Source organism: Oenanthe melanoleuca, chromosome 5, assembly GCF_029582105.1.
Source record: "Oenanthe melanoleuca isolate GR-GAL-2019-014 chromosome 5, OMel1.0, whole genome shotgun sequence".
In the NCBI taxonomy this organism is placed as follows: domain Eukaryota; kingdom Metazoa; phylum Chordata; class Aves; order Passeriformes; family Muscicapidae; genus Oenanthe; species Oenanthe melanoleuca.
This window is the reverse complement of record NC_079339.1, coordinates 26,882,825-26,904,527: the sequence shown is the minus strand read 5'-3', so window position 1 is coordinate 26,904,527 and position 21,703 is coordinate 26,882,825. Positions and strand designations below refer to the sequence as shown.

At 38.4% G+C, this 21,703-nt stretch overlaps 1 protein-coding gene across 7 annotated transcripts in view; it reads right to left on the bottom strand.

Moving 5' to 3' along the window:
* DPF3 (double PHD fingers 3) overlaps positions 1–21,703 on the bottom strand; it is a 155,253-nt gene that overhangs the window by 42,479 nt on the left and 91,071 nt on the right. For 5 of the 7 annotated variants that reach the window (XR_008840702.1, XM_056493872.1, XM_056493873.1 and 2 more), the window contains exons 4-7: positions 17,401–17,528; positions 13,418–13,513; positions 12,381–12,419; positions 8,719–8,797 (exon numbers count right to left, since the gene is read on the bottom strand). Coding sequence is in view for 5 of the 7 variants with exons in the window: in XM_056493872.1 (XP_056349847.1) it covers positions 8,719–8,797; positions 12,381–12,419; positions 13,418–13,513; positions 17,401–17,528 (342 nt within the window). In the remaining 2 variants the exon portion in view is untranslated. The remainder of the gene's footprint in view (positions 1–8,718; positions 8,798–12,380; positions 12,420–13,417; positions 13,514–17,400; positions 17,529–21,703) is intronic. The other 2 variants (XR_008840703.1, XM_056493871.1) reach the window with 1 other exon arrangement.

The following is a 21,703-nucleotide window of genomic DNA, read 5'->3' as shown; positions in this document are numbered from 1 at the left end:
ACAGCAAGGGCAGGCAACATCATAAGATTCATTACTTAAGAATTAATTTTCTACAAAGTTTTAATTCACATCATTGTCTCAAAAATTTATCACTTTTCATCTTCAAAACATTCTCTGAATGTTCATTTTCTTTTATACAGCTATTTATTCTACCAAATACAAATACTGCCATTTTAAAATATTAGAAAACAAAGAAAAAGGTTTAGTGCCCTTCTTGCAAGTTTTTACTCCTGGAGACATTTTCAGTCACTCTATTACCTTAATTAACCTCAAGGATTTCACACAGGAATAAATGTCATGTCCAGCAGTCTGTCCTGCATAGCTTTCTTAGAAGGCCAAAGGAAATGGTGTCACAAGAGAGAACAGAATCCTGTTTTATGAACCCTCTGAAAAGATCTGCAAGGAATAAGTGACCATCCACTCCTAAAAACTTAAGTTGGCCCCAATATATATCCTACAACATATACAGATGCTTACTTCCTGTTCTCCAGACACCGAATCTGGGAATGTCAAAGACTCCACAAATAAATCTTTTAAAAATTAAAACAAACAAACAAACAAACAAACAAAAATCCAAAAAACAAACAAACAAACAAAAAAAACACCCCTCATCCCATTTATTCATTTACATATAAATAAAACTTATCATTTTATTCCTTTCTGCTACTACTCAGAAAACACCAACTGACGTTCCACATTTTGGAACAGATTATAAAACATTTTTTAAATAAAAGCCTATTACAATAATATATTTTACTCTTAATCTCTTCTAACTGATTTACAAATTCCCTCAAGGAAAATGCTTTTCTTTATTAGAAACATGTAAATCAAGCTCATGATATGTATGACTGATCTGGACATTTTTATCCCAATTTTCTTCTTTGTGCAAGGTGATGATCACAGAGTCATCATAACAAGAAGTTTCTTTGAAGTGTAATATGTCCTGTCCTCAGTCACAGATTTTTTAAGGCTTTGAATGGCCTTGATTTAGAAATGAGACCTCCTGCAGGAGGGAAGAGGGAATATTGAGAGACATAAAATACTCATATAGATATGCACATCCATTCTTTGAAATATCTGCCTTCATTTTTCCTATGTCAACCTAACTCCATTGCCAGATATTTTGAAGAACTAGACTGTTGTTAGATGCATGCTCTCCACAAAACATCAGTTCAGTCTCCCTTCTTCTAGTACCATCCTTGTTTTCTTCCAGTGCATTCTGGAGAGGGAAACTACTTCTCCTTCTCTGTGGTCCTGCAGGGCAAAGGACAAGCAGTGGAACAGATGCTGAACAAGAGTCAAAACAAGATATTGGCAGTTCTGTATGACTTTCCCCATGTATTGAATAGTGGAAAAGCATAATACTTAAGTAATCACCAACCCAGAGAGAGCTCACTGCTTAAATTCTTTCAGAATGGTAACCTCCTCTAATTACATAAGTGTTGCAACATTTCTTAGAATGGAGAGAGATTTACATTTCTAACAGATTGACCATCTGCTAGATGAGCTGGATTGGCTCATCAAGTATCCTACTCTATCCCACTTACTTTTATGTGTCTGAAGAAGAATGTTAAAAAAAATAATTCTATTGCTATGAATTACTAATACTGCTCAAAGACGTCTGTCAAAGCACTATCAGGTGATCAATGCACAAAAGGAAAATTGCATTCCCAGCAGCAAGTCCAAAAACTGTGGTGTTTACTCCATTCCTTACAGGACCTTGCAGGGATTTTAGTTATGGAGTTAAGAATGACACAGGAAATCAGATGGATCTGTAGACGACTCCTTCTTCAGCAAAAAAGTATCAGCTGATCAGGAAAAATCAAGTATCTATATAAGCTGAGGCAGTAGTAGTTCTGCAGCTGAGTCCTTTCCACTGTGAGGACTTCCAGGCTGCCTTCAAGGGTGACAGCAATCCTTGTGAGAAATTGATCTGGGGGACTTTATAACCAAAGCTGAGACAAATTAGCTTGGTTTACATTGTCCTAGCAGATCCTTTGTAGGACCAAAGATTTGCAGTTCCAGCAGCCTTTGTTCTTGGTGTCTAGATTTTTCCATTTGTCGAATTTACTTTGTGAAAAGAGTCCGAAGCAATGCCTTGAATTGAAACTGCAGAGATTTCATGTTCCTCAAACAAATTAGACTTTTGCAGGGGAAAAGGGTCATGATATTAGTCAGGCAAAAGAACCATTGGCTTCAATGAGACTTTGCTAGAATGAAAGCTAACTCAGAACTTCATGGTTTCTTCAACAGATTGAATCTTCCTGAATTCACCCTAATCTCTTATTTTCCAGGTAAGAGCACATTTTCTTAATCTACCGTATCATTTTGTTAAGAAGTAGTTTCTATAAAAGTGTGATCATTAATAAACACTTAGCTCTTACATAACTCTTCCCACTGCAGACTGACTTTTCAAACAATAATTAATCTCCCTCCACATTTCTGAGTGGGAAATACTATTCTCATTTCAGTTCTCAAAAAAGAGAACCACAGAGGGGCTGAGTTGCCCACACAGTGATCTTTTTTCATTACCAGGACTGGAATCCATGAGTTCCAACATCCACTGCACTTGCTTACACCACATCTTTCTCATTCTTAGAGCTGACAAAAGCATAATGAGAACTGGTTCTCCCAGTCTGAAATGCACACTGTTGATTAGTTTTTAAAACTATGCAGGTCACACATAGCAAGTGAGAGTGTGCCTATCATAAACTTTGCCCAGTGGTCTTCCTTTCAGCAGCTTTGACTTTTTTATCTTCAATTTTCCTTGCTGGATAGGCTCATCATCCTTGCATGTGGTAGATTTCATCCTGAATCTCAACACTGGGAAGCTGACTTGATCGTTAATTAGGTAGCCAAACTCTACAAAAACAGTGGGAGTTTGTAGAATGTAACCCACTCCAATTCCTCCTGCATTCAAAGGATATATTTTTGCTATGACCTGTAAGCGGTAATACAGCAGTGCAGACCAAATGTCACAAATGGGGAAGAAGGACAGATTTTTTATGAAGCCACCAGTCTCCTATGATGAACCTTACTTTCCTTCAAATTTGAAGACTGATATGAAGATGTACGAAAACAGTATAATTGCAAGCAAGGAGTGTTTCATAAAAGAGAGCTCTCTTCCAAGTTCTGGGCTGTAGCACCCAGCAATTCTTTCGGTAAGCAAATTCTCACTATGTTTATATTTCTCAATGAGTAAATGAATATAAAATACTTTCCCTGTTAAAAAGGGGATTTGAAACCTATGACTTAAAAGAGTTCCTCGTCAAATATCTAATGGCTGTGTTGCTGTCGTTTTGAAATAGTTACACATTTGGTCCTTGGCAGCCTGTGAGCTGTGTTCCAGCCAGCTCTCCACATACATTTTGCACAATCTGTCACCAGTATGAGACAGAACGAAACAATCCATGTTTTTAGTGGAAACAGGAAACTGGAGGAGTACATGCTGCCTTTTTTTTTTTTTTTTTGGCCACTGAATTTTGTCCCCTTTGTTGTCTTTCTCTGCATTTCTCTGTAGCCTCCTGCTCTTTCTTCTCAGCTGTGCTGTGTCAAATACTAAATCATGAGTTAACTTCTGGCAGGCAGTCATTCCTCAAAGTTATCTTCCTGTCCTACCATTTACTCCACTCAAAAAAACCCCAAAAAACCCTAAAACGCTAAAACAAAAAACAAACAAAAAAACAATGAAACATCCCAAAAAAGGCAAACAAAAAACCTGTCCTCGTTTTGCACTGGTTTGGTAGTATATTCTCCCCTGTTACAGTTGTGTACAGACTCTGGCACATCTCGAGATCTCAAATATTAACAATGCATTTTGACCTCCACTGATACAAAGACTTTACATTCATCCCTCTTTGATTAGTACTGTCACACTGTACATGTGCAGTATGAGAGCAGCTATTTAGTAACCCATTCCATAGGGAATTTTCTGCAAGTAGAATAGGCAGATAAATAGTCCTTGTTTCAGTGCCCCCAGAGGACAGGTCCCAGAATCTACCTGCTGTATTAAGATCACACTAACTTAGAACCCCAGTGCAAAACATGCATCACTCAACAATATAGCAGTGCACATTTCAATAAATGGGTTGCTAGCCAGAGCAAAAGAGACAGCAACTATCCTACATGAGCAGAAAATGTTCAACTAACAGAGTCAACTCTGTTCCCCTCTTACATGTGCTCTATTTCACATCTGTTATTCAGTATTTAAAAAGAAAAAAAATAATGTCCTTACCTATCTAATCTTGTCTTTTCTACCAATAATGTAGTCAATGGATGCCAAGAATAGCAGCTATGATGGGAGAGTTGTTTGTTGAGTTCATCTGAACAAGCATCTTATTCTGGATCTTACTGCTTATCTACTTAGAGATTCACTAGAAAGGATAATACCAGGAGATGATTACTAAATAACCTGTTAGGTCAGCCACCCCTGTGCCTTCATGGATACATAACAGAGCAAGTTGCATGAATCCAGTTTCTAAAAGTAATTGTAAGTACATGTAAATCTATCAACCACTCATCTTCAGAAATATTTCTATCCTTAGAACAGCACATTTAACTTTGTTCTGGCCACTAATTTAAAAAGGCCCTTTGGAGTTTTTCCAAATGAAAGGAACAAGCTTAGTAAAAGAGCTGAAGAAAACATCTGAAAGAAGTCTCAGTAACTGTTTACAGACATAGAAGACACTGTTATCCCTTGAAAGCAATGCACGGACTGCTAGTCTTGGACTTCAGCAGAGAAAATGTAGGTTAAATAATTAGAGAAACCTTAAAATGAAGTTCTCAATGAAAGAATCAGCTCCTGCAAAATACTACAAGATCAGTGTCTTTGAGTACATCCAACATTGCATTAGTCACTGATCCATCAGAGATCCTAGGAAGGTTTCAGTCAATGCTCATTTTGCACAAGGAATGGATCTGAATGTACATTTCAGTCTCAGAGGGACTACAAAAGAAGGATATGATAGAAATATAAGTTCCTATGCTAAAGTAGGACCTTATATGGGAATAAAACTAAAAGGACATGAGAACGTATTAGTAAAAGGAAAATAAAGAAATAATTTCTTTTAGAGGTGGGCAAGGGAAATCTTCCATAGACAGAAGAACAGAAATCAAAGGTGAAAGCATGTACATAGTCCCATGTCTCCATAGGAACTTGAGAAGAGTGAAAGCATAAAAGTGAGGAGGGACAGCAGGAAAGTTAAAAACTTGCAGTGATTCAGCACAGACTAACTTTTCTGGCTAAAGAAAGTAGACATTTGAAGTCATGGAACTCAAGTGCTACAACTGATTGCAAATCAGCTTAATCAAATTATAAACCAGAATACAAGTTTCTAGATAAAACTTCAGAGAAGCTTGATTTTTTAAAAAAGCAGTAAGTAATATATAATTAACAATATTAAAGTAGTAGAAGGATTTTAAAGAAGACTGATCGGTGGAAATAATGGCTCCCCAGCTGAATATTTGACAGTGACATAACATCAATTCTTATTAAACATGTAGATATTCATTCATTCATTCATTCATTCACTCATTCACTCTATCTCACCTTTAAAAATCACATGCTCCATTTATCAGGAACAGTGGTGGTGGTTTATCTTCCACTTGCTTGACATCAGAGGCTTTGCTTGGCTTTTCAAGCTCTACTTTCCACTCTTTGAGGCACCTGCTGCCTCTCCTAGCCAGGTGCTCAAGCTACATTTGGGACTGCTCTTATACAGCTGGTGAGCCATTTGGCTACATTACCCTTTGCAGTTTACACCCATCTCCCACCAGGCATCCCTGCCACTGATGTTATCAAAGCTATCCCAAGGAAACTCAAGACACAACACTATCCAGTGCAATTGCTTGAAAATCTGACCACTAAGTTTTCTGCCTGGTGATGTGATGAAACAATGCATTTCATTATTATCCTAGCAATTTTATTGGTGCTTTGGTCAAACATTTTATTCTGAACTTTTACTACAGTATATGCTCAATAAAACCAGCTCAAGTATTTCAGAATATTTCATTCCACAAAACAGGCATCCAATCACCTCTTCTTAAAAACACAGGAGAACAAAATATTTTGAGCTTCGAAAACCTTTACCACATAGAAATGGCACATTTACAGTCAGTTTTAATATTGAGACTAAGATTAATACTGGTGCACATCTGAATGCCTCTTACAGAAAAAGGCAGGTCTTTTCAGAGGTAACATTGCTGTTTTCCAACACAAGGGTCAGTGCCAGCTGGACATCATTCTTGCATCATCTTTCTGACAAATAGCCTGTTCTTTTTTTCCTAAAACCTTTTTATAACTGATGAAATCTGTTAATAAATTCTTGTTTCCCATAAATATGAATGTGTAAATACGATAAAAGAGCAAAGTAGTTTTTGACTACAAATCATTTTTTGTACCCATGCAGTTTTTATAAGAAAATTAATTTGGTTTAACTGTGTTTTAGCTTTCTTCTCTGTGATCATTTTCAAAACTCAAATATCAGAATACTTGCAGAAAAAGAAACCTGGAGGCAAATTAAATAAACTACAGAAAAAGCAAACTGTTGGCCCATTAAGCTGATTACCTATACCAAAAATGTGATTGAGGGAATAATGCTTTCCCAAACAGGAAATACATACACTGTGTTTCACCTGCATGTTTCCATGTAAAACAAACTTATCTGCCCAAAACATCTGCACAAGGAGTACTGCAAACCAGTTTCTAACCTACCAGAATTAGATTGAGTTTCAGCTATAAAAATATTAATCAAATAATTTCAAAGAAAAAAAATTAATCTGAGAAATCCACCCAAGCAGGTAATAGGCCAATTACTCATAATTAATTGCATGCCATGTTTGTATAGGAATTTAACAAGGGCAGGATATACTTCAGGATGGTGACAATACAACTGGGACAGTTCTTCCTTTCTGCTCTAAACTCAGGTAAAAGAGTTCTGCTATCGTATAACCCTTTTATTAGCTATCTACAATGGAAAAGGAGAAGTCACTGTGCAAAGTCTGGAGTCCAAAACTCCTTATGACTCAACTGTAAATGTAAGATTCGTACAAGTGAAAGGTGTCAGCCAAATGAAACAGGAAAGTTTATATTTCCAACACCAAACACAAAATTTATGCTCCAAAATGTAAGCCAAGGCAAAATTCCATCAATACAAGTACGTATGAGAGTCTTGACTTCAGGCCAGATTTCTGCTGCATGCTTTGATATCTTCAATGTTTAATCTACTCTGTGCAAATCACTACTGTGCATGTTGTGAGTTCTCAGTAAAATCCAGAAGCAATGTAAAATCAGACAATAAAGAGTTATTACATTCAAAATTACTACCACTGATAAGTGTCCTTGGATTTTGAAGGATGTTCCAGAAAAGATATAAAGAAAGATATGCATATACCAGCAAAGGAAAACTGTGGATTTCAGCAAGATACATCTTGGGCTCTCATAGAAATCTTAGAAGACACATTTTAGTTCTTCCAGTGCACTAGGACTGCTATTTAAACACAGCATAAGTCCTCTGACTCTTCATAACAGTCATATGTAAGTCTTTCCCTTTCTGGTCTCACCTGGTCTCACCATACATGAATATGATTTCATCACATGGAATATAGTTCTTATTCACCATGCATCCTCCTTATTTCCTCTCATTTTTAAAAATCAGCAGAAAATAGCTCCATAGATTGACATAGCAAAGGTTATTCTTTTAAGGTCAGAAACGTTGCAAGATAGGCAAATAATAGAAAAGGGCTTCTAGTTGTCCTAAACCACCTGTTTTGGATCACAGAAATTCTTCCACTGCTATTCTTCCACTTTTATTAACTTTTTTTAGGTTATTGTCTTACAGGTAGAAGGCACCTGGTAGCACAAAGTACAATTGGATGAACATACTAGAGTAAGCCTTAAGATGGGATGTCTCAAATACATGTGGGTAAGATAAGTGCCCTTCACAGAAATGACACAGTGAACCAAAAAAGAACATCAAAAGAAGAAGAAAAGCATCAAGAACTAGACTGTAAAAAAACTCCAAACCACTGTGTAACAAATATTGGACTCCTCACTCATACTAGGACTCTGGTACCCTCCTTCAGTGTTGACACTGGGCTCTAGTATAATTTTTCTGTTCAGACAATGCCTTGCTTCATCTGCAGTCCAACTGCAAGATGCCAAACAGCAGGGCTGCATTCAAAGGGAATATGTATCAAAACAAAGCATTCAAGATGTTATTTGCTTCTTAGAAGGGCTCAGCTTTTGATGATGCCACAAGATTGCCTTCTGGTGAGGATAAGACCTTCAGAATTTAGCCTAGTAAGATTTTAAAAGGAATGAAGGGAAGAGAATCACCAAATATATCAAGAGACACAACAAGGGTGAAGTACCTTTGTCGGAGATTTTTGAGTTATGCTTTTGTTTGTAACTATCTGAAACAGAGAAAGAAATAGAGGGTGAAACTTACATGGGGGATAAGAAGACAAAAGGCAGAGAAGCCAGAAAAAGAGAAAGAGAAAATATAAGAGATGATTTATTAAAGGGCAAAGGAAAGTGGAGTCTTGCCGAGAACTTAATTTTATTTCCTTCATGCAAAAACACCAAGTGCATCAGCGGCAGGTGGCAAACATGCAAGAGTGAGAGCAGCAGAATATTTTGCTGTAATATATGAAGCCCTGAGTGCACTGAGCTGGTAGGACCAGGCTGGAAGCAGAATAAGCTGTCTGGTTGCTACTTACTGTCACAAACATAGGGTTTGTCATGATCATCCTGGGAGGCAGCATCATTCCGTCTCCTGCCACCTCCAGATCCCCGAGCCTGCAAGAACAAGAGGAATGTTATCATTATTCCATCACCCCTCAGGTCTCCTTGCACCCCACACCCTCCTGTGAAAGATGTGCAGTATAAACTAAACAAATCCTCAGCTTCCATACAGGTTTCTCAAAGTGGCCTTGACTCTTTATCTCCCAAGATGTGCACTATGTTAATGGACCTTGTAATGCAATGGAGATCCTCTCCACAGATAGCTCAAACTGTTCATCCATAGCAGTAGGTCACTGCCAGCACATATTCAGTCAAGTATTGTCACACATTCATTTCTGAAGATGTTCAAATACCTTGCTGAACTGAATATGAATGAATGAAAAATGAACAGGTGTTGAAGGATATATACAAACATTAAATCAGCCAGAAAACAGGCCCCAAGTAAAAAAGGGCTCAAAGAGGTCAAATTATTTCCTTCCTTTCCTTTCAAAGGGGCATTGTTTGTGTTGCTATGTATTGTTTCCTAGCTGAAAAGCAGAGTTTTGAAATTGCCTTCTGGGACAAAGATACTATGGTTAATTATAAAATGGAATTTTGGTCAGTTAGTGGAAAAGATTAGATAGTGTGGCTACCTACAATAACAGAAATTACCCAGAAAGGTCTCTCTGCAGTTCTGTGTTCCTAAAATGGACTAAACTGGCAGCTACAGAAACTGAAAAACTTTGTTTCTCCACAGCAGAATATTCTGATTTGAGCTCAAGGGGTGAAAGTGAATTCAGCATCAAACCTACTTGATCCTGACCCTTCTCAGCTGAAATGCCAACAAGGGAACAGGTCATATCCAATGCTGGAGTTGTGATGTGGAACTAGGAACTGAGCCAAGGCCTTCAATTCTTTAATGTTCACTAATGTACAGTGTATAATGTATAGTCTGTAATGTACAGTCTGTAAATGACAATCATTTTAGACTTGATCTTTGTTTGAGGAAGTGATCACAGGTGGATGGCTAAATAGTCCTTTATTAATTCTGCTAGCTACTCTGTTCCTGGAAAAAAATGACAGAACTGCTACTGCTGCTCCTCTTATTAAACTGTTGATATTTCTCACGCTAGACAAGGCCACCTGACTCAAATCCTGAAGGCCTTTGCATGTGAAAATAAGAAAGGGACAGAGCTTTGTTAGGTAAAGCTGAAGAAGGTCTAGAAATCCTGAGAATATTTGCCCCCAGACATAAAGGGGCCATAGAAACTCCTTCCCTCTTCTATGAGCTTGGAACAGAACTAGCACTATTGTGTTCCATTGGATATCTAAAGAGAAGTAATAAGGAACAGTTTTACACTGGCCTGACAAAGTCTGTCAAACCAGGGATATATAAAAACTTCACATGTTATTTCCCTGGGATTGCTCAGGCCTAACTCTTAACACAGTCCCAAAGGAAAGACATGGATTTGCAGCTATCTGGATGGGGTAAATACTATCACGTATGACAAGGATAACTCTGCCTTCTGCAAAGACCTCTGTGCAGTCCAGCATACATGTGCAGAGCAAGATTTGTAAGGGTGAACTGAAAAGCAGTTTCACCCTAGAAATGTTCTCAGCAACAATTGTTTGGTGGAAGCTTCTTTACTGACTGTATCACACAAAATCATCTTACTAGTCTGCACTATTTCTCTCTGACTACTAGCTCCTTAAACCCCCTCTGGGCAATGAAATCAATCCCAGGCTAGTTCTTTTCTTCCCTCACTGCTAAATGTGCTGCAAGCTGAATTTCAGCCCATGGCAGCTCCTCCACAACCCTCAACTCATCAGGGAGTCTTCACAGAGACAAGTGATTGGCCCTTATAAATATTTCTCTGGTACCCGGATTAGAATCTAATTTCCCTGTTTTACCAGTTGCATTGGCTTTTCAGGGCTATGAAAAACATGTAAAGTCTTATATTTGTCACAAGTCAGTAGCTCTGACTCTATTGACACACTGGGAACATACCTTTCGAGTAAGAACATACTATTTTTATACAGGTACGTTTCAGAATATGATACTAATGTAAGGTTTGTTGCTCAGAATTCTGCTAGTCTTACAGCCAGCTGTTTCCTTCCAAACTGCTCTCTACTGCTGGGGCACAGCATTCACGGCACGACCACATGTCAGGTGCACTTTTTCATGCAATGAACACAGAGGGAAAGATTTTTCAAGTCTATGACTTTCAATGGGACTTGGGTTCCTAAATGGTGCCTTTGAAACTGTCCCATGGGATATCCAGCTGATGAGCAGACAATCTGTACAGGTGCACCTGCATCCATCTTATATCTCCTAGCAAACTACCCTGCAAACTCCTACGACATTGCCCCTGTCCAGTAAAGACACTAAAAATCTTCTGTAGATCTACCTCTTCAGCCTTCAGTGTCCTTCCTAATCCCCTCTGATTTCAGGGCTAGCCTTGAGGAGAAAGGAAACCAAGCAGCTGCCCCAGAGGCACTAAACTGAATTCCCCTCGCTTGCTGTCTGTGCTCCAGGCTGTTGAATTCAGTCATCCATGGCTGCCTTTATTCTCCTGACAGGATGCAGCAAAGACTACAAGACTTGACATGTGAGGCCTGGAGCCATGGCCCGGCAGCCTTGAAGCAGCCAGAGAGAGTAGCCAAAAAGACAGATGGAGAGTCCAGGATTAAAAATAAAATCATGCTGTAGGGAAAGGAAGGGGCATGTGCAATTTGGAAAGTCCAGAGCAGTAATTCCTTTGCATTAATCCTGCATTTATGCTCTTAGTCCTCCTCACTCCTCTGAAACCCCAAAGGTCATGCTCCACAGGATCTTGTTTCCTATGCTTCCCCTCTTCTGCCCTCTAAAAATACCCTAACCAAGTCCTTCCCAGAAACAAAGAACTGACCAGGTTTCATGTCCCCTAATTTTAAATCCTTAGCCTCAATTTTCTATATTGGGTCATGCTAGAAAAGGGCTGCCTTTAGAAAACTGGCAAAGCACTTGTGACCAGATGCAATTCAGGCTTACCAGTTTTCAACAGCTAGATAACCTGGCCCTAATTTTGAAATCCTAATTTCTACCACATTTTGCTTTGTTATTGATGCCATCAAATAAAACTAAGAATTGCTTGATTTATTTGTCATTATTCAGACTTCTCTTTTTTGCACTGAAAGAAGCCAGGGCACTAGCAAAGCGGGAGTTAGTTGCAAGAAAAAAGCAAGCAATCCTGCTGCTCCTGTACTTAATATGAGACAAGTTCTAGGGCAGAAAATAAAACATAAATGCATGCTTCAAATGAATTGGACATCTAGTACCCTCCAACTCCTTTCCTTACAGTAACAGAGGAAAAAAATCAGTAGCATTTTCCTGAACAGGGAAGCAAAATCTTGCACATAACACTAACTTCAGGACTTTGTATAGGTCTGGGACATATAAATACACCAAATTCCCTTCTCCTGAGCAGTATATCTCTTCTATCTATTCACTCCCTTTCACTCACCCTAACCAGCATGTGCAATTTACGTGACAGCAACTTATTAGAAAAGAGTTGTTAGCCTGGAATATTAGTTGATTGCTACAGTCAAGCTTATATGCATGTATTGATTCTATCTCCTGGGTTTGGTTACTGGTTCATACAAATTTTCTGAAACTTACATTTTTCTGGAAAATTTTTTTCCAGGTGGGTGTCTTTGGCTAAGAAAGAAAGAAAGAAAGAAACTGGTTCAGGTGATTTTGAGAATAAGGAAGGTGAAATATATACTTATCCAATTATTAAACTGCTTTGATCTTATATTAAAGGACTTAAGCTCCAAAATAAAGAGGAGCAGAAAACTGAAACAACACAACAACCAAAGAAGAAATCAAAAGAGAGGGTCTGATGCATAAGTACATTGCAAGTATTCAATGTGGTTTCATGTCTCTTATTCAAAACTATTATATTCTGCTCATTTGGCCTAAAATGTGGCCCTTCTTGCTTGACTTCTATAAACACATCAAAAGGTACTTCTGGAGCCAAAGAGAGATGAAAATGCTCAAAACTTCTGAGACTTGTGTTCACGTTTATTTAGATGCCTAGCTTACAGGCCCACAATTAAAAATGTTGATTCCAAGTTTAAAATCTCAGCCTCATTACTTAACTGGTACCCTGATGAATTGTGAAGACATAAGGGTAAGAGAAGGGACACAGAGTCCCCTAAGGATAAAATATTGCCCTTTTCAAGCAAATGGAAGATTTGCCATGGGCTCAAGAGAGCCAGCATCAGCCACAAAAGGCTACCCTGGAGAAAGCTGCAAAACTTATTAACACAGTTCAAGTTACTTTTATTAATAGTTTTTTGGCTGTCATGACTGAATTTGCTGCTTTTCTGTAATAAGTAAATGTTTTTTTAAGGAGTATTGTAATAGCAGGATGTCATCATAGTTATTACAGTTTACATTACAATTATAAATAAATTATTAAAATAAATTTCCCCAAAATTTTTACTCTCAAAATAGTTATTTTGTTTCACAGAAATTCACAAAAATAAACTGAAAAAATATTAAAAATCTATTACATATGACTGAAAATTACCTATGGTGTAATCACTTTCATATATTCATGGATAAATACTTTGTATACATAACATACAAAAGAAATGTACACTAGAAAGCAGAAGTTTGCTTCCTTCCCTTCCAATAAACTTTCCACTTACCCGTCCTCTAGGCCTGTTCTTTCGTTTTGGAATATCTTCTTCCAAGTCTTCTTCCTCGTTCACTTCATCTGCATTTTCATCATTTTCTAAAACCCTCTGTGGTTGAACAATAAACAGAAATGGTTAGAAGAAAAAAGGAGGACACATACAACTAACTACTACTCTTCACCACAGTGACTTTGGGTTATTGCAGTTGACATAAACTCAAATCAGATCCCAATACCACTACTTCTCTCTACCAAACCAAAATTTTCTCTCTTTTCCACCCTAATATCTCCAGGGAATTCCTACTAAAAAAATACTACTGATATCACTCAACTATGATAAAAAGGTTCCTAAAAAAAAATACTGGCATCACTGAGCACCAACATTCCAAGACAACACAAATATTAGTATGCATAACTGCAGGCTCTGTCTGGGAATTTGTTTGCCTGGGCTTTTTATTTTCATTTGTTGCAATTTAAATTGTTTTGTTTTCTTCTAATGTTGAGAGTGCACTCAGGAATACAAAAACAGTGGTTTTCTTCTTGGTAGCTCACAGTCTTCTTTCTTCAATAAAAATAGAGAAAATTCCTCCATATATTCCAGAATGGATCTAGAAAACCATATTTTTCAGGGCTTGCACTACAGGTACAACTCCAATCTGGAAGCAGAAAGTTTGTTGCATGAGAATGCTGAGGAATTACAGGTCTTTTTGAGTTTAACAGCATCAACAGCAATAATGCATTCAACTAATTATTTATTAGGAACAACATTTCATCAGCTAACATAACTGTGAGATGCTTGGGCCAGGCAATTTCAATCTTTTAACTTGATCTTTTGAAATGTAACCTCTACCAAACCAAACACAGGCTGGCTGTCCTGCATAAAAACACGCACAAGTCAGACATCACATGGAAAAAGGCCAGACAGATCATCACAACACTAATGTGGGGATAAGTCCCATTGAAATTCCCTCAATCCTTGCCATGTCTGCTAGAAATTGAGAAATTCGCCCCAGCCACTCCTGCCATTTATGATGCTGTGCCATTTTGCAAGGAATCACTAACTAACCTTAATCTGGAATCACCAATTTACCTTTGCCATCCCAACAGTCATTTAAATTACAGCCACGATGCAGATTCAAATAATGACATGAAACTGACAGGAATGTTCTTCAGTCTTATTGTATTTGTCCCTTCTCTCTAATTTCTACTTAAAAGCTATTTGAGAGCCAGCAAAGGGGGAACAGAAGCAAATCAGCTTCTTTCCCTCCTTTCCACATACCTCAAGCACCAAATTCTGAATTTGTAGGAAAGAATACAACAGAAATTTCACATATCAAAAGATCTGTATTTAGAAGACCAGCTACAAAAGTTTATTCTTATTTTATCAGTTAAACTTCTAAGACTATTACTGGTCAGTGCATTACAAACAAGTGTCATGTAGCACATGACAAGGATCAAGTCTTCATTTAATTTTGCTTCTTCTATTTTTGAGTATCAGGTGGCTATTAATGAGCTCTGACCCTCATGAAATACAATTTCACATAATAATGGGCATACTAAATCCTAGAGGGTGTAAAAGTTAAACAGGATCCACTTCTGCATACATAAAATGTTTCTTCAAAACTCATACAACTGTGTACATTAATTGACTTCATCTTGGGACACAAGTGCTTGAAAAATGTTGTGCGTGAGAAGACTGTAAGAAATGTGAGCATGTATGTAAGAAAATAAGCAAACTTATTGATATGAGTTTGTATTTTTATATTGCTTCATATCTTAAAGTATCTCAAAAAACCTCCAACAAAACAGGGGCAACCACATTGTATGTGGGAGGGAAAGAAGCTAATTGACAACAATACTACACAAGAGTTAATAGAAATATTACGAAGTACTTTCTTCCTTTAAAATTGAAGAATCAATTTAGGAAAGAGATAATATGTAACCAAGTATGAATTTTGTGACACTGCCAGAGTAATTACTTCAATCCTTGATAGAAGGGGCATAACCTTTCTGCTGCGTGGTCAGAAGGCTGCTCTAACTCTTTTCCATCAAACAATGGAGAGACACATTCAATACCAATTTACTGTAGGGCAAAATCATCAATCCTGTTACATACCAACTGTACAGCAGGGCCCAATGCCTGCATCTGTTTAGCATGGGGAACCCTTACATATTTTAGCAGAGTAACTTTTCCCATTATGTCTTCCTAAAGCAGTTTCCGAGCCCTATGTACTTTGGTGCAGCCAACCACCAAGTTGTCTTCTCCTGACAGATACTGTGAATTTGGGAGGGTGGCAAGTGGCTGGGACTGAGGTGGAAATTATATTTATCCCACCTGCTCGCTCTCATCACCATTGAGGCTGGGTCTTTTAGAGTTACAGCAAAGCCAAGTATGCAAAGGACAAAAGAGAGATTTGCATTCTCTTATTTGTCATACCGATAAAGGCACTGATTGTGATTTTGATCTGGTACAGTCTAGCTGCCAAAATACACACAGAAAGCTGCCTACTAGTGAAGGCTTTGGCAATCATTGTTCTACAGACTGAATCCAGATAAGATGTGTTTGCATAAAATAAAGCCGCAAAATATGCCTTTTGCATCTGTTCTGATGAAACTAGCATGCAGGTGACACGTTACAGCCACAGCAGTTTAACTGAAAATCTGTTCTATTTTTTTGCACCCCCTCCCTGCTCTGCAATGCCTAGATTTATGTTAGTTTCACCTCCTCTGAGGTCTCTTTCCTCAGACTGCTGCTGGGGATAATTTGGGAGCTCAGATCACACAGCAACATTCAAAGGCACTTGTCAATTTCATAAGGATGCTGCACCATGACTTCTTGTGACCTTGGAAGCAGGTAAAAACAGACCCTTAGTGAGAGTTCTCAGCTTAATAGACCCAGATATACTACTGAAGTAGCAGGGCTCATGCCAAGCTTTTCCCCAGTCCATGAGCATGGCATGCTTCCTCTTTGATTGTGCTCTTTTAACTGTGCAACTGGGAATGGGAGACCTGATTGTGCTGCCCTTACTTGTGTACAATTTCTAACAAATAGAGCAGTATGACTAAACTTCAGGTAATACAGATACATTTTTCTGCTTCATGTGGCATGGCACTGACGCCTCAAATTTTTACTACTTGTAGGCATAGATGCAACATTTTGTATCTCACCCAAAATTACCAAGTTTGACACATTGCTAATAACTCTCACTAAAAATCCCTAAAGATACTCATGGAAAAATGTTGTTGAAGCATCACCAAAGATGTGCTGCTGTGGGAAAGGCCCACTATCCTAGTGATTTAAGATGTTTTAAAAGTGACATGGACTTACACAAGAATGCTTTACATTAGCTGAATTCCTTCTATAACAGACCTACAATGGTGTTTTGGCTTTTAATTGTTGAAGGATGAAATGGAATCTTGACAATTTTCAAACCAAAATGCATGTGAAGAGGAAATATTTCTCACACTGTGTCACTAATAATAATTGAGATATTTAGGATTACAATTTTTAAGTTATATTTTTTTAATGTATACCTCCAGAAGGCTACCTATTATTAAAAACAAACAAATAAAAAAAAAAAAAAAACAAAACAGGCAAGGCAATGACATGTTTTAGTCTACAGCAGCTGTGAATCCCAATTGAAGTCCATGAAACTTCCTTTAAATATGAACCATTAAAATTCAGTTTATAGTTAGGATCCACTTCAGCTTCTCAGTTTTTTATGCAATTATCTCATAGTGCTGCAAAAAAAATTCCAACACAGGACCTGTGCAGAACACAGTCAAACAACAAAGATCTTGTGACAAGAGCAGTGTGTGAGATACTGACATCACTTTCACCATCACAGTGCAGCACAAAGGTTTGATAACATTCTGGCAGCAGAATGGCACAACTATCAACAGATACACTGTTCTGCCACAGGACAAAAGACTGCTGGAATTAGAGACAAACTGTAAAATCCAGCCCTGATGTCAGGGCAAGGGGCTCTCCTTTACCTGGATTTCTTGTATAGTGTCTTCCTCTTTAGTGTCTGTTTTTTTCTCTATTCCCTCTCCACGCAGCAAGGCTTCCAGAGTTGTACTTTCTGAGGTGAACCCATCTTTTTTCAGAGGCAGATCAACTTCTGAAAAAAAAAAACCGCACTCACTGAGTGGCTCCCCCAAAGAAGGGAGAAAAGTCTCCCTAACAAGAACAACGACAGAGATGTCAAGCAGATGATGAACGTACTTTCAAACTTGTTTCTATCTTGAAGGGGAGCTCGTCAAGTTCATTTAACCACTAAGAAACTCCATATATGATTAATTTCTATCCTACTGAAAACCTGGTATCTTTTAATTTGCTATGTTTGTTTACAGAAAAAAAAGGCTGGATATATTTTATCAGGAGGAAATAAATGGAGTGGGGGGGGAATCATCCTCCTTTGTGTAAATGCCCTATGCTTCAAATAAAGAACAAAACCAGGACTTTTTAAGATATTGAAATAACAAATATGAAGAATCTGATCTCCTGAAGAAGAAAAGTAGCTAAATGCAATTTAGCATCTGGCACAGTTTATATAGCACAACTTCAATCCCCATTCTCCTACACCAGAGCATGTTCCACATGTGGGAAAACAGAAAGCTTGTGGGGGGGGGCAATGCTGAGACCTTACACTGAAAAACAGAGAGCCATGTCTTGAATTTTCCTGTAATACTGACTAGATAAAACCTCTGGTTGGCTCCAGCTGGCAATACCAGCAAAGAAACACAGTTGTGAGTGTAGAATCTTGCCCATAAAATGAGACAACACCCAGTCACTGCAGGAAGAGTCACAGGCTGGTTTGAGAACAGGCTGCAGACAGAGCTCCAAAGACACTGTGGATTTATGAGGAAGTTTGATGCAACTTGATGGAGAAGTCGAGGAACAGAGCTTCATTCCCCATTCAACTGATGCCACTAGATTACAAAGCAGTGCAGCAGGCAAACACAGCACGTTAACTTTAGCAAAATGTAAAAACATACCTGGGAATAATCCAGTTTTCCTTGTAGATCCTAGCCTCTACCCCACTCCTACAGGGGCTCATTTAGAGCAATCCCCTGGCAGGGAAACATCCTGCACATCTTTACCTGACAGTGCCAGGTATGGATTTCTCAAGTACTCTTTCTCTTCTAAAATGAATTCCTTTCTCTAGACCAGTGTAATAAGTAATAATGTACAAAACTGATGCCTACAAATCAGTATCGGGTGTCTTTAATTCACAGCTCTGTCTACTTATGCTTTAGAACTGTGTTTTGTTCCCCAGTCTGCCTGAAGTTCCCTGCCTTTCCATCACCATGAGATGTAAATTCTGCAGGGCAGAAATTAATGTGTTTTTAAGGTCCCAAATCACTCTTGCAAACCAAATAATGAATGAGCACTTCCACCTGGGACAGTAAAGTATAATCTGTTTTTTGGGGACAGTTGTGTCCCAGGAACATGTTTGTTCTATTCATGAAAAACTTTAAGTTAGCAAATGATTCAGCATCCCTAATCAGTACTTCCACAATGTACTTGCTCCAGTCTTCTGAAGTGAGAGAGCGTTGCTTAGCCAATAACCACAGAAAATCCAGCAAAAATTCCAGGAAAAGCTATTCTATTCATGGAGGGAAAGGCTGGGTACAAACCATGCAGAAAAACCAAACCACTGGGATTTTAAAGGAAACTCCCAGGACAACCCACACAATGGGATGGGGTCAACTGTGAATTGATCCTCCTTCTCATCACAAGGAGCTCTATTCAATCAGGCCTCTGTTTTCAGCATTAAGCTCTGCATACCCACCCAATTATGGCCCCTTCCCCAACTTCTCTCTTGCTTGAGCTATAAAAAAGAAAAGTCAAAAGAGAATCATACAGATTGAATTTCCCTGTATGAACTCCTAGTACCTCCCTCTGGATCTAGACATTTCAATAGAAAGAAGGGATTTTTGACTTGATTTATGTGCAAATCCCAACACTTGAATCTGAGGTCACCTCCATAATCATCTCTGGATGTGGGATTGGCTGGGGTTCAAAGTCCTGTGCTTGGTGCAAAAGGGCATTTGCTCTGTATTTAGAACCTTGAGGGACTGCAAACCCCAAGGGGTCATCACAAATTCAGCAAGCAAAGAAGCTTCAAGCAAGCTCAAGGGCATTGGAAACAAACATATCTTCACTGTGACAAGCTGTGCCTGTCTCTGGATACCAATACATTCAGCAAATGAATGCATTAGAAAAGGAAATGAGCAAGGAAAGGCTGAGGGATAAGTAGAACATATATGAAGGTGGAACTACTCCCCATTTGTTCCAAAGATATCAAAAACTAAGTGTGAAAAGAGGAAAATGTAGGTTTTCAGGTGAAATCAGGCAGCTGTCTTTAATAGGCATGGTTGTTCTGTGTGGCACTGCTACTTCCCAACAACAACACTCCCAGAGGACTTTTCATCCAAAACTCTCACAGCTTTTTCTAATTACTAAATTTAACATCCCACTTACAAGGCGTTGTAAGGTAATATTTTTATTCACAGTTGATGGGGAGACTGAATCACCAAGAAGTTAAGCTAGTGAGCTGGGTATCCAGTGAAAATAAACTGTGTTTGCCTCCCATTTTCCCACTCAACTGACTGCCATTAAACTCCTTCATTTTCTTCTCCACTGGTAGCTTCTATGAAAACACTTCAATTCCTAAATAGTTCTAGAAAGTGGGGAAAAGCAGACACTACCTTATCTGGAATGTAAAGTTAACAGCATGAAAATCTTCCGAGTTCCAAAGACAACTTCTTGTAATGAGTTCAGTCTTTGTAATTAATTCAATCCTTCCTGGAAGATGGCTAGTTGTAAAGGGTACAATAATGAAGACAGGAAATCATGGTTCCAAACCTGTTTTTGAACCCCAGAAATGAAAGTTTTCTAAAATCTAAAAGGCTGTTCAGTTAACTTACAGAAAAGTATCTTTTGGTCTTATGCCAGTACCCTAAAGAAAACTGAGGAGCCAACTCAAAAACGAAAATGTAGTTTTCATGTGAAAGATTAGGGCTTTCCCCAGACCATTGGAACTACTATTTGGAAGTAAGGTGGGGTCTGTTCCACTCACTGTCCTGCTTATGAAGGTACCAGGCACTGCCTGAAGCTTCAAACAAGGCCAGAGGGAGACTTTTCTGGGCTTAAGAAATTAAGCTGCGACCCCGTGCTTGCCTCTGCTTTGATTATGCTCATGCCACACTATGCAGTCACCTCACATGCTGGAGAAGCAGTTATGAGTGTCTGTCATGACAGAAATGAGAAAGACCTTACCTACCTCAATAGTGTATTTCATCCTGAGAGATAAATGCAGTATCCCTCCAGTTATCCTAAATCTGGCTCTTCTGAAAATACACATACTAGCCCAGCCCTTTCTGAATTTTGATGCACTCTTACCTCAATGTTTTCCCACTTGATAGAGCCCAACAGTTAAATTATGATTTGAAAGAAGGAGTGTTTCACTGTATCTATTGCCAGTCCCCTTGTTCTTGCTGGGAAAAATAGAAGTTCTTGACCAAAATTTTTGAAATTTCTTTTAATTCCTCTTCTTTCAAGGATAAACAGTCACAATCTTTCCCATTGCTCTGCTGTGGGAAGTTTCCATATGGTCCTGACAACCTCTCTGAACTTTCTCTTATTATACACCAGTCTTCCCAAGGAGGACCAGTACTTCATCTGGCATCTTCAGATGAAATCACATCCCCCACTCAAACAAACAAATTACAATATTCTCTTGATTACTCCTCAGGCTGTGTCTTTCAATGGCCAATTTACTTACTAAGCAGAAGAATTAGGAATCTCGTAGTGGGAACAAGAATTTTCCATGAGGAACACATTCAAACACGCAGGTAACATTAAAATGCCCATCCCTCTGCCCACTCCCCAAGCACATTCACATCTCCCCAGAGTGCTCTGCACAGACCTTCCCAGCCATGATTGCTCTCAACAACTTCATAATATGTGCAAATCTTTGTAGTTGACAAGGTACTCCCACTCTGCATCTTGTACATTACTGTACATTATTATACGACCCTGGACCAAGCACTAAATCTTGATGCACCAGCAGTAAGCCTTTATCCACAATGAAAGTTCTTTCTTCCATGATCTCTTATCCCAGAAGTTTTAATCCAAGACAATTCTTAGTTTCTCTTTGGAGACATATCAAAGGTCTTTAGAAAGTTTAAATAAATAGTCAACCCCCCTACCTATTAGTTCTTTATATATCATGTAAAGAATTTTAAAAAAGTAGTGAGGCATGCTATTCCTTGGTAAGAAAAAACATAG